Source organism: Uloborus diversus, chromosome 9 (genome assembly GCF_026930045.1).
Source record: "Uloborus diversus isolate 005 chromosome 9, Udiv.v.3.1, whole genome shotgun sequence".
In the NCBI taxonomy this organism is placed as follows: Eukaryota; Metazoa; Arthropoda; class Arachnida; order Araneae; family Uloboridae; genus Uloborus; species Uloborus diversus.
This window is the reverse complement of record NC_072739.1, coordinates 113,842,355-113,859,679: the sequence shown is the minus strand read 5'-3', so window position 1 is coordinate 113,859,679 and position 17,325 is coordinate 113,842,355. Positions and strand designations below refer to the sequence as shown.

At 33.5% G+C, this 17,325-nt stretch overlaps 1 protein-coding gene across 3 annotated transcripts in view; it reads left to right on the top strand.

Moving 5' to 3' along the window:
• The window catches only part of LOC129229451 (TBC1 domain family member 25-like), a 62,789-nt gene extending 45,902 nt beyond the window's left edge, over nt 1-16,887 (top strand). For 2 of the 3 annotated variants that reach the window (XM_054863762.1, XM_054863763.1), the window contains exons 2-6: nt 778-887; nt 4,001-4,134; nt 8,604-8,713; nt 11,793-12,108; nt 13,428-16,887. In XM_054863762.1, coding sequence (XP_054719737.1) covers nt 778-887; nt 4,001-4,134; nt 8,604-8,713; nt 11,793-12,108; nt 13,428-15,052 — 2,295 coding nt within the window. In that variant the 3' untranslated portion in view covers nt 15,053-16,887. Of the gene's footprint in view, nt 1-777; nt 888-4,000; nt 4,135-5,928; nt 6,028-8,603; nt 8,714-11,792; nt 12,109-13,427 lie in introns of those variants that run through there. The other variant, XM_054863764.1, reaches the window with a different exon arrangement.
• Nucleotides 16,888-17,325: the final 438 nt, after the last annotated feature.

The following is a 17,325-nucleotide window of genomic DNA, read 5'->3' as shown; positions in this document are numbered from 1 at the left end:
CACCTCCTTTGATCCTACCACTTTTTTGGCGCACCAGCCACCTATGCCGTGCCCCCTTCCCCCCATAAAACTTATAACATTTATACTAATCCGATTCTGAGCCCGGGCCCTAGTTTCCAGCTAGGCTGATATGGCCTCTCGTCGATCCTGGTTTTTGTAGATTTTTAGAATTTACTAAATAAGAAAAACGAAATGAGATATTTAAGGCATCATCATGAGTTTGATCAATAAGATTCAGTTTTGAAAATGACGTCTGTTTTACTTTCAGTGAACTTACCACTGGTGTAAGTTAAAGGAATTGAACTCTCAATGTAAAAGTTATGTAATTTTCGGAGCAATTACTACTTGCAGATATTTGTGACACTATTACGAACTTGTTCAATAAGAGTCATTCTTGAAAATGATGTCCGCTGTGGTTTAGTAAACCTACCACTTAAGATATCTTCAATGGCTTAAATTCTTTATAGAAAATTATATCCCCTTTGGAGCAATTACTACTTACAGATATTTAAAACGCTGTTATGAACTTGTTCAATAAGAGTCGGTTTTGAAAATGACGTCCGTTGTGCTTCAGTGAAACTACCACTGGGGATATCTTCAATGGATTGAATTCTTGATGTAAAAATGATCACCTTCGGAGTAATTACTACTTACAGATATTTTAGGCACTATTATGTGCTTGTTCAATACAAGTCAATGTAAATTTAAACAAAAACGCCAGTAATACTTTGCTTAACCTAGTTCTGTATTTATGTTTTCTCCTTTTCTTTCTCCTAGAATGATGCTGGACAAAAGAGAACCACCTGCGAAACTTTTAATCTGGACCCTCAGGCTATAAATTATAACTCATTAAGAAATACATTGGCTCGCATATTCAAAATTGAAGGGTAAGTTAGTGTTTATCAATTATTCTGATTGTGGTAACTTTAAAAAGATATTTCAGTGATGCTTATAAGTGATGCAAAATAAACCCTCAACTACCTACACCATTAAAATTCATTTTTAAAGCCTTTTCTCAATCCAACCTAATGTTTGTGCTCTAATTTTTAAAAGAGTAGCATTTGACGGAATTTCATAGTTTTACAGTAAAGATTGCAACTGTATTTATGAAGCTGTTTTATGAACTTATTTAAAAGAAGGTAATGTAGACCCCTTCCCCTCCTCTTAAAAAAAATTCTACTTTTCTCAGAACAAAAAAAAAAAAAAAAACTTGAGTATATAGAAAAGAGCTCGGAAAAAAAAATCATAAGCTTAATGGTTCCAAATATTTCTCGTTATTAAATAAAATAATGTCCGGTTGAACTTTAACAATTCCTAAAGTATGAATTGCTACGCAAATTCTTTTCTTCCTTTGAAGAAAGATCGGCACTAATTCTTGTGTTTCTGGTAATTATAAAGCGATGTCCTATGTTTGTTGGTAAAAATTCGTTCGTAAATGGAAGATAAATGTTATTCATATTATCTGTGCTTATTTTTTTCCACGTAAGAAAAAAAAAATTTCGAATAAGAAAAAAAATAAGTTTGTAGCTTAGGAGTTCTTTTATCAAATATTCCGTAATTAACAGCAGTGGCAAGGAAACTTAAAATATATTTGGCAATATGCATTTCTTCAAAGTAAAATTGGAAAAAAAAAAAAAAAAACGTGGTTATTTTTTAATATTTTGGAAAAAATTAAATATTCTACTAAAAATGAAAATAAATCAAAGTACGTAAATTTGAACAAATACATAGTAATAAAACTTTACTAAATAAAAATCCTAAATTATTATATTGAAATTTAACTTCACGGCTGGAAAGTTAAATTCTAGATGCATTAATCGAAGAGGAAGATTTGAAAACTCTAAATTATTTCACAAAACCTTTCCTTTTTGTTAGAGAAAAATCATTCGGATGTTTGTTTGGCAACAGTAATTTAGACTGACATGTATTCCCTCCTGGTGTGGATGTACAAGAGAAAATAGATACAAGGAAAATGGCGGACTTTTAATGTTGCGGCGGTAAATACCACGCAAGGCTTCTTCATAATCATTGAGCAATATAATTTTCCCTTCAGCACCTGGGGCATGTGGCAGTTGATTCATTCTACAATAAAAACTCGCAGCCCCATTTGCACAGGTTTCAGGAAACTCGGCAATGCGACGTGTTGTGGTTTATTTTCAGTGTAAGTCGTGAAGCTGAAGGCTAGCTTATGTGTGTATTAACAGCTGGTTGATTTCCATAAGTTTCTCTGAGTTGTGATAAATTCATCCAGAAAACGAGTCTATCTTCAATTTGACAAACATATCTATTTGAAGTTGATGTCATTGTCCTCAAGTTACGGAATAATTTCCATTTACTTTTTCTTGATACTGCATGACTCAACTAGTTAATGAGTCTTTTTAAGTAGTTAACATATTTATTTCTAGAAACAAAATGCGAAATAAACTTTATATCGTTTAAATCTTGAAACTGTCATGCTAACAAGGATAAGCAGTGAAATATTACAATTGCTACTTCAACCTAGTGACAGTCCTTTATTTACATAAAGTAGAATTGTTAGCATTACCTGTGTGTTCATCTAATTAGGTGTAACATCACTTGAGGTCAAACCTTCTTCTCAAAATTTTGCCTCGTGAAAGCTATCACATTTTTACTCTATAAAGACAATAAGGTTTGCGTAAGAGAGTGGACATTTTTCATCCGTAAAGATACTAAATAACATATGTCAAGTCCTGTGAAAATTGGTAGATTTTGTGCAAATTGCTTGGAGATGTGTCTAATGCAAGGGTGACGCAGCCATGCCAGTGTCATGTCAGCCTAGCCAGAAACTAGGGATCCGGCCCTTTGGGCAGCCCGGACGGGCATCAGAGTAGTTTGAGTTTTATGGGGGAAGGAGGGCTCGGCGACCAAGCTGTCTATATGGTCCATTAGAGACGCAAACTAAAAATATTTTCCAAAATTTGGTTAGTTTATTATTCATCTCAGAAGTATTTGGATAATTAACAAGAAATCTTGAATAAAACAAAAGCGTGACAGTATGAATACGATGTTTTTCAAAATAAAAATACCCAAACCTGTTTTTATGCGGGGTTTTTTTTTTTTTTTGTGTGTGTGTGTGTGGCATATGAAAATTTCAATCAAAAAGGCCACAATTGGCGAAGTTATATCTATTTTTATAAAACGAGTGCGATATAGAAATTTAAGTGACGAAAGTGTTTTTAAAGCAGTTTACCACAAGAAAGTTATCGTGTTGTCAGACTAGGAAGGATCAAGTCTATACGTTTTGAAAATTTTCGTATATGGAAAATAAGAAGACATGCAATAAAATTTCTAAATGTTCGCACGTGTATTTGAAAATCAATTATTAAAGGTTTGGAGATATTTAAAGTAGTTACCGCGTCTCTTGAATTCGTTTAAAGAAGCAATTCCTTGTTAGAGTGTAAGATTTCGAGTTATTTTCTACGTGAGATGTTTTTTTTATGCGATTCTTATCCACCACACAGAAAAAATGTTTAAATTGTGTTTCGAAACTATTTTTTACACTCACTCGTGAAAGTTTCAGAGATTGTTTTTTTTTTTAATGCGGTCTCTATCCATCTCACGGTTTAAGTGTGCAGTGCACTTTTAGAACTATCTTTTTTTTTCTTTCCACTGATATTAAGATTTTGATGCTTTAATAACAAGAACAAAATGTAATTTGATATATATTCAATAGTTTCTAAAATAAATTTTTAATTTAGAGGCACTTTTGCCCCCCGGTCCTTCAAAAGGGATTAATGTGATTTTGATAAAGGATTAATTCAAAAAGGATTATTGAATATTTTCGAGAAAAAAAAATCTTAAGTTTGTACGTGTAAGAATTCTAACGATTGTTCTTCTAGGTCACAGTATTAGTTTTTAATAGAAGTATTTTATAGAAAACTTTAAAGTCATAAAGGGACACACAGATCCAATTACTTTTCTATGACCTATGAAGCTTTTATAAGTATGAATCTTTGCATAAATAACTTTCTGTTTTCAGGGAATTTACAATCAGTTTTAAGAAAGACAAAGAATACGTTCCGCTGACCTCAGACTGGGATTTGGATGGTGCCATCTTTGAAGCTTCTAAACCATACTTATCGCTGGCTATCGAGTCACTTCCCATAGATAAAAGTAATTATTTAATGTTATTTCATTACTTAATTTCATGTTTTTTTGTTTCTGTGCTGTTGTTCACCTTATGAGGCGGACATGTTGTGTAGGTTAAAGCAAACACACCAGAAAAGAAAATGAAAAAAAAAAAAAGTGTCATAAAGATGCGATACAAATGAAGCTTTTATCTTTTTTTTTTTTTTTTTACATTTTGAATTGTCACCTCCCCTGCAGCATTTCTCGGGCGCCACGCTCTTGTTCTTTCTGCTATTGATTCACGCATGTTCGGAACAAAATCGTATATTTTAAGGAAGAAAATGGTTTATAAACAACGAGAAAACTAAACAATACTCGAAATCCGCTTTTTAATTGCCACCAAAAACAATGGAAAATAAAAGTAATTATAAGGTTAATAAAAGTTAGCAAACTAATTTCCAAGCTGAACCTAAGCAGTGTAGATTACGCTTTTAAACTGGCTTGACTTGAATATATATATATATATATAAAAAACATTACTTGTGAAATTGATTTTTTAAATTTATTAACTAAAATAAATTTATAATTGCTAATATTTTTCATTGATTTTGGCAACAATTAAAAAGCAGAAGTATTTCAACTTTATAATTACTATTATTTTTCATTGTTTTTGGCAAAAATTTAAAAAAAACTGCAGATTAGAATTTCAAAGCCCTCGCAAAAAGTGCTTCAGTCTAAAGATATCGTTGAAGTTATATTTCACGTTGTTCTTGTGAATGTTTTGTTTTGTCAGATTCTTTCATAAAGTGCTAAGTGGTGTTAAATAACCAAGAATTATAAAGACGAATCGGTGCTTTTTTTTTCTTCAGAGTCCTGATTAAAAAATAAAAAATCTGTTTCTACTTGCATTTAACTTCGACAATAACTCATTGATAACTTCAGTTATTCGAAGCAAAATTTCCAATTTCCATTATAAAACTAGTCAGTTTTATTTTAGTGAGCCCCAGTCAAAGCCAGAAAACTGATTTTGGTATGCAGACAAGTATTAAGACTATTTACTCTTATAGATAGCTTAAAAACAAGAACCGCATTTTTCCACGAAAATAATTTACATGTATACTATGACCCCCCCCCCCCAAAAAAAAAAAAGGAGCATTTGTTTGATTAAACTTAAATAGAAGTTTTATGTTTCAGTGTACCAAATCTGCGTGCCCTTATCTTCCTTTGCCACAAAAAATAACTTTATAGTCAAAGTTATCGTTTCATTTTTTGTCCAGTAGGCGCAAGATTCTTAACTAAGAAATTTTTATGTAATTACTTTTTTTCGAAAGATTTAAATTTTTAAAGCTAGTTAATCAAATATTAGAACTGTAGTTCAGCCGAGAAAAAAAGTAATTTAATTTTAAAAAATTATATTTCTCTCTTCCGCTTTTGTTGTAAACGAAACAGGCAGAAAAATTACCAAGAGTCATTAATACTTCCCCTTCTGCTCTGTCGGCCTCTGAGTCTTTAACCGCATGACTACTAACATCATGTTTTTTGTAGATAACTACGAAAAACTTGCTTTTGAAATTATTTAAAATTCAAACACATTTTGCTCTTTTAATCCAACAAAAGAGTGGAGGGGGGTGGGTCTGTTTGCTATTCAAACAGCTTAATTTTTTCAACAAAATTTTACATTACTGAAGACTCGATGTTTAGATCGGAGAAAGAATGCACTAATTTAAACGTTTGGTCTGTTTTCATCAGAGATAGGATGTAAGCAAAGATTTTACGTCACATTGACGTCTTTCGTACAGAATGAGGGGGAAGTTGTGCGCTCAGCTGTCGCAGAAAGTCAGACGCCCTTTAACTTAGTCACAATTGAAGGAACGGTTGGTCGCAAAAGGACGGACATGATGTCTTGAAATTCCAAACTTGGATTTTTCTAAAACTCTGGTAAATAGTGAAGTTTACTTTCTGTTGAAACGATTTTCCTTTCAAATGTCTTGAATGTTAAATCATCCACAAAACGATGAGTATGCTTCATAGGAAAAACAAGTTAGTCTTGGATTTGAATGTAAGATTAAAATTAGTAATTCAGTGTAAAGAGGGAAAAAAGTAATTCGATTACTGAGGAAATTATGGACAACCTAATTTCTGTACCTCAGAGCCAGACTGAAGTAAGTCCAAAAATTTTCCGTCTATTAGTACACTAGCTGCGTTGCCTGACTTTGCCCGGTCTACCATGAAAATAAAAATTGTGTCAAGTGACTTACGCTCAACAAACAGGTTAAAAAAAAAATCATACAAAACTTCCCTTCAAAACAATAACAGTATTAAAATACTTTTGAGAAATTAAAATGGAAAAGATAGATTTAAAAATCGTGACCATGGAAAACATTAAATAAAATAACTTTAGGGAATTAAAGTGTGAAAGATACAAAGGATTCAAAAAGCGTTACCATGGAAACGCGAAAATAAAATGGTTAACTTGAATGGAAATGAGATTTTTTGAACTTGATTTAAAAAGTCTTGTAACTTTTTTCCTTTGGAGTTAGAAGCTTACTTTTTCGACCAAAGGTCGAGTTAGATCTGGAGTAAAAAAAGGTCACTTTTTCCAATGGCGTCGAAAAGAAAGCTGTGGGACAATTCCTTCACTTTTTATTGATTTACTTAATGAAGGAAGTAGTGCCTAAATTTCAGCTAAGCCTAAACAAATTCGAGCTAAAAACGCAAATAACTACAGGCGTAATAAAGTTAGGGCATTGGAAAAAATTGCGTAGAACGCTGAAACTTCTACCCTTACAAACGATATGTAATATATGTGCAAGTAATTTTTCATCCCCATATTCGGGAATTTATGTGAAAATTGGGCCTAATTTGGAATAAAAGAATTGTCGAATTGTTTTCAAACTGGTCTGCAAACCTTTCAGGTGCTGAAAGAAATAAACTGAAAATGTCAGCGAAGTCGGCCGGGTAGTTCTCGAGTTCTGCACGTTTAAACAAACAAACGCTTTTTGGAGACTTAATTTTATACTATGTAGAGATTGTATGTAGAAGACTATTTTCCGCATCGAGCCATGTGAACGTAATTCTTTAAAAAAAATCCTTTTCAATTTTTTACTGGGGTTAAAAGAGCGCGAGTCTCATCCTTTGCATGCGCCAGAAAAAAGTTTTTCCTCTCTCCTGTAAAATTGTCATGTGACTTACGTCCTTCTGACTCTGGGGTACAGAATTTAGAAATATTACAGAATCGGAAACGCCATTGTTCTGATCGATGAAAAAATGATTTTGTATTTAGAGAAACATTTTTCCCCTTAAAGCTAATGCGTGTGTTGTGCGATGCACTGGTCGTTTTCTCTATCTGTTTATTTTGAGGAGTTGTCGATTTGACAAGCAAAATAGCTAACATTAAGTTGAACAAGTACCGTTTAGGACTAAACAAGCCTATTTTCCCTTTGTACCAACCCTTTCTAGTATCTGATCAATATTCTCTTAATTAGCTTAGACTGCAAATTATGTCACACATCTTTTTAACGCTGATTTCTAAAAACAAAATATATGCATTTCTCACCTGATGAAACAGATATGTAAAAACTAAATTAACTAATTAAGCACAAGCAGCTTTTAAACGATGCAGCCCATTTCTGGTATTTAAATTTTTATTCATAAATGTTTTCCTATTTCTTGAAACTAAAAATTGGGAACGTATTCAGAATCTGCACATTTTTTTTTTTTTCAATATTTCGGTTCATTTCACCGTAGGCATCAATGCTAAAATTTTATGAATTGTTCAAAAATACCCTTGAAATAGCTAAATAAAAAAATAATATTTTTTCTGTGTATCTTCTACATCAAAAGCTTTTTTGAACAAAGTTTGTTTGAAGTAAATCCACCTTTAAATTCAGGATCTTTGTCTGCTCGTAATTTCCCCTTAGACGCCAATGTTAAGTTTATTTATTTACTTTTTGTTTTTTGAACTCTTAAAAATTGAAAGAAAAAATGTTCAAATCAAAAAGTAAAATATGGGAATGAGATTTCTTTGCCGAGGTCTTTTGATCAAAAAAAAAAAAAAAAATTGCTCAAAATGGACTAGTTGCTCAAAAGTTAGAAGGGGAAGCAGACGCAGAGACACACATTCTCCCAACCCTACTTTTCAATTTAATTTATCGATATTTAATGATTTTTTTTATTTTTGACTTTTTTAGCGGTATTTTTATGCTTTTTTCTTCATTTTACTTTTACAGGAAAATAGGCTAAAAAAAAGGAAGGGGCGATTGTCTTCTTTTCGTCTTTGTTTCTTTTTAAAGTTACCTAAAGAAGCTTTTAAAAAATTTGGCTTCCGTCCGGTAATGAATTTGAGTGATGCATTTCTATTAATGAATGCTCTATTATGACATTCTGTTAAAATTTCTTGATTAAAATTTAACTTTGATTGTTTTCAAGTATGAATTACACCCTACTAAGCTTTTAAACTTCATTTGTTTTAATTTGAATTACCACTTAAAATAATCTGTAACAATTTTTTCCAGCTTTGGAAGAGTGGGACATCATTTGTCCAGCAGACATCCCTCCCATGGAATTAGAATCTTCACGATGTTCGGAAGAAAGGAGGAGTCTAGCAGGTTCCATCATCAGCCAGGTAATTGAAAAGACCGTCCTTGCATTCTTTTAGCTCGCTTACGGGCAATTTCCCAGTATTTTGTCCAAATGTAGAGTCTGCAATATCACACTCTTTTTGCCATAACTATTTAATGAACTGTTTGATTAGCACCCAATTTTGTTCACATGAGTTAATCCTAACAACATATAAACTCAAAATGTAACAATATGCTAATCAAACAGTAAATTAAAGAGTTAAGGAAGAAAAAAGTGTCATATTGTGGACTCGACATTTGGACAAACACTGTGAAACGACCTTTACACAACTTCATAACCAACTTCATAACCACCAGATTGCTTTTATAGACACGAAGTTTCTAAAGTTGTTGATTTTTGCATACATTCTATTTTACCTCTTCTATTAGATTTCGAATGTAACCTTTTCAATTAACTCATGAACATGTGAAGCATTGTTTCATTTGGAGAGGGGGGACGTGAAATAAGGTTTTATGTAAGCTTTATAGAAACCTTTTTGTGAATAAACAGACACCAAAAAATCTATTGATTTGCGTTGACTAAATAGAATTAAAAAGTCTGTCTATATCAGAGAAGTGTTAATACGTAGAAGTATGGTATTTCTGCATTTCTAGCCACCAGTTGAGAGATGACTATTTGAAGAATGTTTTTTATGAGAGATCTCACTGTAATTACTAGTATTTTCAACCTACAACTTTGCTATAAATTTAGAATAGCGTTACACTTCAAGTAATTAACATTTACACCATGCATTTAACTTTTTTTTACCCGTCATCGACTGCATAACCCAGGAAAAGTCGCATACTATCACGTTTTGCCACAATTTACTTCAAACGAACATTTATGTTGACGTTGTAGCCCAATGTGAGTGAGGCTAATTTTCTCAAAGTTTACTTAAATAAATCTCATCTCTCTTTTTTTAGACTATATAAAATGTATCTTCTTCAATTGCTGCTGCACCACAAATTACGCAGGATAAGGTTTTATGTATGATTGGAGTGTTTAAGTAAATACAATTAAGCTGCCTTACCTTTTTATTTTTTCACAAATATAAGCGCAACCATTATCCCTTATCGCATGCTCTCATGCACATAGGCACTGATATGTCTGCTTAAACTGTATTAACAGAAAAACGTTGCAGCTATAATCTTCATGGACTTTTAAGGATTAATATTACAGTTTTAAGATTTGCTTTTGAAGTTCAGTAACGGGATTCTAGATAAAGTTCGAGATGTGATTTTAGCTGTAGGTATTTTTTAGCTAATGAAATTTTTCTGAAACTCTTAAATTAAAATATTTCCAATTTCACTCTATTTATACTCCGTTTTCTGTTTTTTCCTCTACTACAAAGTCAAGAAATTTTCCGGCAGCTTTAGTTGTCTAAGCATGAGCTAAGGATTAACTCTTAAGAGCTTAAGAATCCTTGCCTAAGTATTTTAAGCTAATGTTTTATTTTATAGCAGAAGACGCTTGGTACGCCAGAAATGTTTAAATGAACATATACTGTGGAATAAAAGACTTGCGTAAAGAAATTTCGACGCATTCTTTCTATAATCGTGTTTGGAATCAGACGAATATTTGATAAAGCACTCTTTGAGTGGGAGAAATTGCTTGATTCTGCAGGTGCGTTATGCAGTGAACAACTACATGCACTGAAATGACAAGGTTGACCTTCAGGGTGCACTTCTGTTCTCCTCCGTGACATTTCCTCCATCACAAAACTTTGTTCGAATTCTTACTTCCAAAATGAAAATTAATAGGAAAATTAATATGAAACGTTGTCTCCGTGTTCGATGAGAAATAGTAAATTGCTTGCGATCCACAGAGTATAACAAACATTAACGGAAACTATTGAGTATCTCATCTCATATAATCTGATGACACTCAAGAAGTTTTGACAGCTTTATATCGCATCGTCCATGCAGTTCAAACTATTGGTGCTACGTTAAAATTATATTATGGATCAAAGTTAAGACGAAAAAGGAAAAAATAAAATCCTTCGGGCCTTAAGATTATTAAAAATATATTTCTTTTGACCTCGGCATTTTTTGGAGGAGTGAGGAGAATATACCTAAGCCTTAGAAGAGTACGAAAAAATCCCTCTACAACGAAATTCAAGGGACACAGTGTTTGTTATAGCAGGAGTTTCGTTATAACGGAATTAAAAGCACTGTGATGGAAATTAAATGGGATACGAACAGATGTTGAACTTGGTGTTAAGTTACTTTCCTCAGCCTTAATCAGGGGTTCTCAACCTTTCAGGCTCTACTCCCCCTTTCGAACACTGATTGTGACCTAAGCCCCCCCCCCTTCCCATAGATGATCAATGGAAAAGTACAATCGAAATTTGAAACTGAAGCTAGTTGGGATAGATGAAGCTGATTCATAAATGAAAATATAGATAATTTTGTAAACAAAACTTAATATTGTTACACATAATTCTTAAAAGAGCTCATTTAATCACAGAACTAAATACAAATAGATTTGAAGTAATCTTGGACTAAGGTAAGGTTGGCATCTTATACCAGTGACTTTCCCAGCGTCAGAAAGAGACTGTACCCTCTTGGCAAGTTTTTGAATATAGTTGAATTGTAACTTGTGAAAAAGCTCACCTCCGATAACTTTGCTTAATCTTGAATATTTATCACAAAAAAAAAAAAAGGAAGAAAGGCTAATTACTTTTGATTGGCTTGTGTGGGTTTTTCTGAAAATGAATAAACGTTAGCGTGGATTAATAATACGTGGCTTGAACCTCAGTTCCAACAAACATGAAAGATATGAACTACTTCATTTTTCAAGTAGTACAGATTTAAAGCTAAAGCTCAACATTGTTGTTAATAATGTTATTTAACATTAAAATGACAATGTGGCATCTAGATGAAATGTGCCAAGCTTTTATTTATTTGGAGCAGCATTTCCAATATAAAAGATATGCATACTAAGAAAAAATGTAAATTTTTAACATATTGAATTCTGTTTTTTCGCTCAGCTATCTAGAAAGTCTTGATAATTCGGTTAGTTTATGCTACTGAAATTATGCTATCAAATATTCTCCTTCTTTACAAAATGCTTTTTGTGACCAGATGGAAAGTGCCATGCAAAGGGTACAGCGTGCACTGAGCTTAGAATCGAGCTGTGATGAGCGCCAGAAGCTTCCCCTGGACGAAATCGAATTCAAGAACTTGCAGGACAAGCAGGGAAGAATCCTGAACCACCGAGAGCTGCATATGTCCGTCTTCCAGGGTGGAGTGGAGCCCTCCATGCGACCGACCGTTTGGAAGCATCTTCTCAACGTCTTTCCACACGGAATGACAGAGGAGGAGAGAGACACCTATCTCAATTCCAAGTCTGCAGAATACTACAGACTGCGATACCGATGGCAGCATTTAATACACAGAGGTAAGCACCTTGAAAATAAATTAGCTCATTTCTCGTACGTCTCGGATTAACTTCTATATAGTTTCTATTCGATTTGGTGATGAATTTATCCGATTGGTGAATCGGATGTAATTTCGTCCACGTGACTGGTCGAAAACGACAGGGAAAGAAATTCGATCGGTACGAGAATCACACTGAACGTCTTATTAACTGCTTAAGTCTTTTGACTACTAACAAGACATAGATGTCCAAAGAAACTACTAGTTCATATTTAGTATTTAGTTGCTTGGATCAGTGGCGGACTCACTATTTCGCAAACTGTCGAATTACGAAGGACCCCCTGTGATTTAGAGGCTCCGAAGGAGACTCCAAAAGGCTCATGAAAAATATTTTACGTAGTTCTTTTCATCTCTAAGGGGCCCCAGAAACCTGTAAATCTGCCACAGACTTTGATGACGTTAAAGCTTTTCAATAAAGTTTACCGCTGCATCTGCTTGTTTTAGATTGCTGCAAGTTTGACACGTGTGTCTTAACAGTGACTAAGACTGCAACTTAGTGTTTTAGTTGGTAGATTAAATCAATTTTATGAAAAATTATAAGCATATAACCACAATGACATATTTAATATATCATAACATGTATCACTAACTAAATGTGTTTAGTGTATACTACTTGATATAAAGTATGCTATTTATTTTCCAACCCATTATACAAATTGTAGCACCAAGATAGGAATTTTGAAATTAGCTCAGTATGAAAATATGAGGGGCAGAATAATTTTTTGTATGAAAAAAGAGGAGCGCAAGTATAAAATTTTGAAAACCACTGCTGTAAAAGGTTTTAGTTTCTTTTCTTACTCAATATTCATATTTCAGTTTAAAACATTTATTTGCAACGATAATTGACCTGTCTATATCATCTTTCAAATGACCGGTGTGTTTGATTTGAAAACAAAAAACTTGAACTATTATTTCTGTTAAACGTTTTACATCTTGGTTATTTTAAAGAAATATTTGAAATACCTAGAAGCAAAGGGATTCAAATGCCAAAATTAAAACCTTGGAGATAGCTAGCACGCATGGTAAAAGAAACTCTCATTTGTTTTGAGGCAAGTTCTGTATTTGTGTAAGTAGTCCTGCTAGGGTCTCCTATACTGCATAATTTAGAAAAATTCTTCAATGAAAGCCTTCTTAGGATTTGCACTTTGCACGCGTTTTACTCAATGCTTAAAAAAGTTCACTTTCATCCATTTGCTTCTCATTGCCTCGTTTTTGATTGAAAATAAATAATTTTGGTTTTTAATAGAACTGTTTTACTAAATGAAATGTCTTTTCTCCTAGGCAAAATTCCAGATGTATTGCAAGACATTACGAACCTCGTACGAAAGGACGTGAGGAGGACTGATCGCACCGAAAAGTTTTATGCAGGATCTGATGATAACGAGAACGTGAAAGCTTTGTTCAATATCCTCACCACATATGCTGTTAACCACCCCAGTGTATCTTACTGTCAAGGCATGAGCGACCTGCTCTCACCGATCTTGTACGTTATGAAAAAGGAAGCTCATGCCTACATCTGCTTCTGCGGTCTCATGAAAAGAACTCAGTCAAACTTCAAATTGGACGGTCGTTCGATGAAACTGAAGTTCCGGCATCTCCAGAGGATGATAAGATTCTATGATAAAGAGCTGTATACATATTTGAAAAACGAAGGAGCTTTAGACTTGCTATTCTGCTATCGATGGTTGCTTCTTGATCTGAAACGGGAATTCCCATACCAGGAAATGCTTAGCATGAAAGAAGTTCTTTGGGGATCTCTACCACCGAAACCACCTCAGACAGAAATAGAGTTGTATGAAGTGAAATTTCCAACAGCTGCTATCTGCAGTCCTTTTAAAGACAGGACAAAGTCGGAAGATCGTTTGAAGTTTGCAGAGGATCATTTCGGGACGTCTCATGATGGCCATTCTCTTTCGCAGTCGATGTCCAGTAACCCCACTGCTAAAGCTCTCAAGAAATGGGCAATGAGGGTTCGACGGGAATCCATTGCAAGGAACATGGACTCGTCAGGAAGTATCACGGAGGGAGAAATCAAACTACCAGTACATTACAAGCAAAAGAAATATCGTAAATACATCACCGGGAAACTTGGAAGACTTAACAGGAACGCTTCTGGATCAGACCTTGATATCCGTATACCCAAAAAACCAGCAATAGCAACAGATCTGTGCATGAGTTATGCTTGCGGGGAAGTTTTTTCAGAACAGCAGCAAGTGATGGACGTCGTCGTGTTTGATGCTCACGAATACTTACGTACTCAATGGTGCTATTCCAACACTGTCAACGAGATTCAGTTGAACAACTGGCTGAATGGACGTCGCTTTCAGATAACAGAATGTGCAGTTGGTGGCAAAGATGGCGAAGAACCCGTTGTCAACAGTTCTAGCAACCGACATCGTCATGGAAGTAACGATTCAAATTACGGTACACTGTCGGAAGGAGTTTCCAGTGACGAAGAAGGTTGCTTACAAAAGGATGACGAAAGCGATGGATACTCGTCTGACGGCGATTCGAAAGAAGCATCTACTGTAGAGCATGATTACGATTCCAGCACCGACGATTACGAATCGTATGACGATTTTCTGGACTCTATGGCCGGCAGACAGTACGAAGAAGTAAATGAGTATTTTGATAGAAAAAAAGAAATGCTACCTCCACCACATGTCCTAGGCGACGGAAACCCCTTCCTACTATTCCTGTGTGTAGAGTTGATTGAACAGCATAGAGAAGAAATTTTCAGACGAAAGCTTGATTTTAACGAGTTAGGAATTTATTTCGACAAATTGGTGAGAAAACACAAATTTCCAAAAGCATTGAAAAAGGCCCAGAAAATGTTTAGGGAATACTTAAACATGGGTTGGGATGTGGAAGATGTTGGAAATATTAGTGACAGCCCTGATTTTTAAGCTAATGAGTTTTATTTATGTAACTCAAGTCGAGTTTTTAAATGTTTTAAAACTACGAAACTGCGTAAAAGTGTTTACTGATTAAGGTTTAAGTACAAAACGAAGGAGTTCTAATCATTCGATTGCACTGCCATTTTGAAATGTTTCTTGGGCAATTCATAGGATGTGCTAGAGTTCTTGTATGAAACATTAGGTGAAAGGGAAGGTGCGAAAGAAAATGTTTTACTATTTTGATAATAACTGTAGACCAGCTCTCTTTATCAGATTTAATTACTTTCGGAATCTTCGTATTTTGTTATGTGATAATTTTTTGTACATACGAATTGTAAATAGTAATTTTTTTACATTCCATGAAACGTTTTATGTCTGCTGCTTTGTTAAATGTGTACTTTTTTAGCGTGCTCAAAATTTTTGTTTTATGACGTGTTTAAATGAAATGGAATCTTCATTGTGTTTTTAATTTTGGTTCTGAAATACTCGTCAAGTTCTATTTTAATTGAAATGCTTATGAAATGTTCAATTTATAAAATACATTGCAGTTATAAACCTAGGGGAAAAAGAAAATCCCGAGTTTTTATTTTTTCAATTTTGTTAATGAAATATTTTACTTACTTTTTAAAACTCTTATATAAAATCTGTCCATTGTTTCAATATTCTACGATCAGTTAATTTCTGAACATTGCAAAAGTTTGTTTTGAAAATCATTTAACTCACAGCCATATGTTATTTTATCTAACTGTACACTTGATTTAATGTTCAAAATAGAAAGAAACTGTCTTATCCGAATGGGACTATCTTATAGAATGTGAAGATTGAAACTATAATCATTTGAATATAAATGAATATATATATTTCTATCTTTTTATTTCGGTAATCTCTAATACTAATTGATAATCGCATACTAAGTTTTTCGAAATTTATCATTAGTAATAATTGTAGTAGTCAAAACGACAGCTATATTGATTTCAGTGTGATTCTATTGCCACAAACTATTTTTTAACGAAAATTTGATGGACAACTGAATTTTAACAATGATAGCGATGTCTTAATTATAAGTACAGTCAAACTTCGTTATCGCCACACCCGGATTTCATGACACTCCGGATGTCACGTCATTTTTTCAAAGTTCCGAACTTATGCCATATGATTTTAATGTTAAGAGGCTCCGGATATTGCGACAGTTCTTTTCGTGCAACTCCGGTTATGACGACGCTTTGAGCTGCGCTGACTGGATTGAATATTTCTTTGCAATTAATAAAAATATTCAATAAAATAATGAAGACATCTGGAAATGTTTGTTGTAGGAACTTTGGACTCTGGCAAGAGATTTGACCAGGCATGACACCTCCAGAATGGTGGGGGGCGAGTAGATAAGTTCTGAAAGGTACAGGTTTCAGAATTTGACAAGAGGACAATAGAAAGGAATTCAAAGCAGGTGGATTGTAATACTATACAAGGGAAACAGCAAGAAAAAGACCATAGCTACGTTAAGCTATAGGTGGCAATGTGGTCACAACAAACTTCTCCCATGAGACAAAAAGAGATAAGGGGCTCCTCATTAGATTGAAAAGGGACACACAACTCTTAAAGTGGATCAAAATGTTAGACAGGGTTTTTTCACCTTCGAAAGGTGAGGCTTAGCCGTCAAAATCTAGTCAAATTGCGGACAAAAGTGAAGAGCTTTGAATTGGTTTCTTTCTTGCTGGTAATTTCGTGGAAGGAGTGTGACAAATGTTATTCAAAAATTTATTAAACATTTTATTGGAAAGTATTGTAGAAAAGAAAAAAAAAAGAAAAAATAATAATAAGTGAAGGGGTATATATATATATATATATATATATATATATATATATATATATATATATATATATATATATTTGAATAATTTTTGTTACATTCACCAATAATTCGAATTTACATTAGTTAAATCTAATTAAAAACATAAACAGTATTAATTTCTTCATTAAATCTAATTTTATGGTTAACTAATGTTTAATTATGATTTTTTTTAAACTATTCCGGTTATGACGTCCCTCCGGCTATGACGACACTTTGTTGACAGTCCCAAAGGTGTCATGATAGCGAGATTCGACTGTATTTGTACTTTAGAGCTATAAATAGCCGATAAATATAAAAATGCTCATCTACTATTTTGAAACAATTTTTTTACGATTTTCTTTCGCTAGCATACAAGAACTAGAAGTAACTTATACAGTTTCATGTAGTTTTTGATTCGAGTGTTAAAACATATTGGAAAGCTGTTTGAATCAAA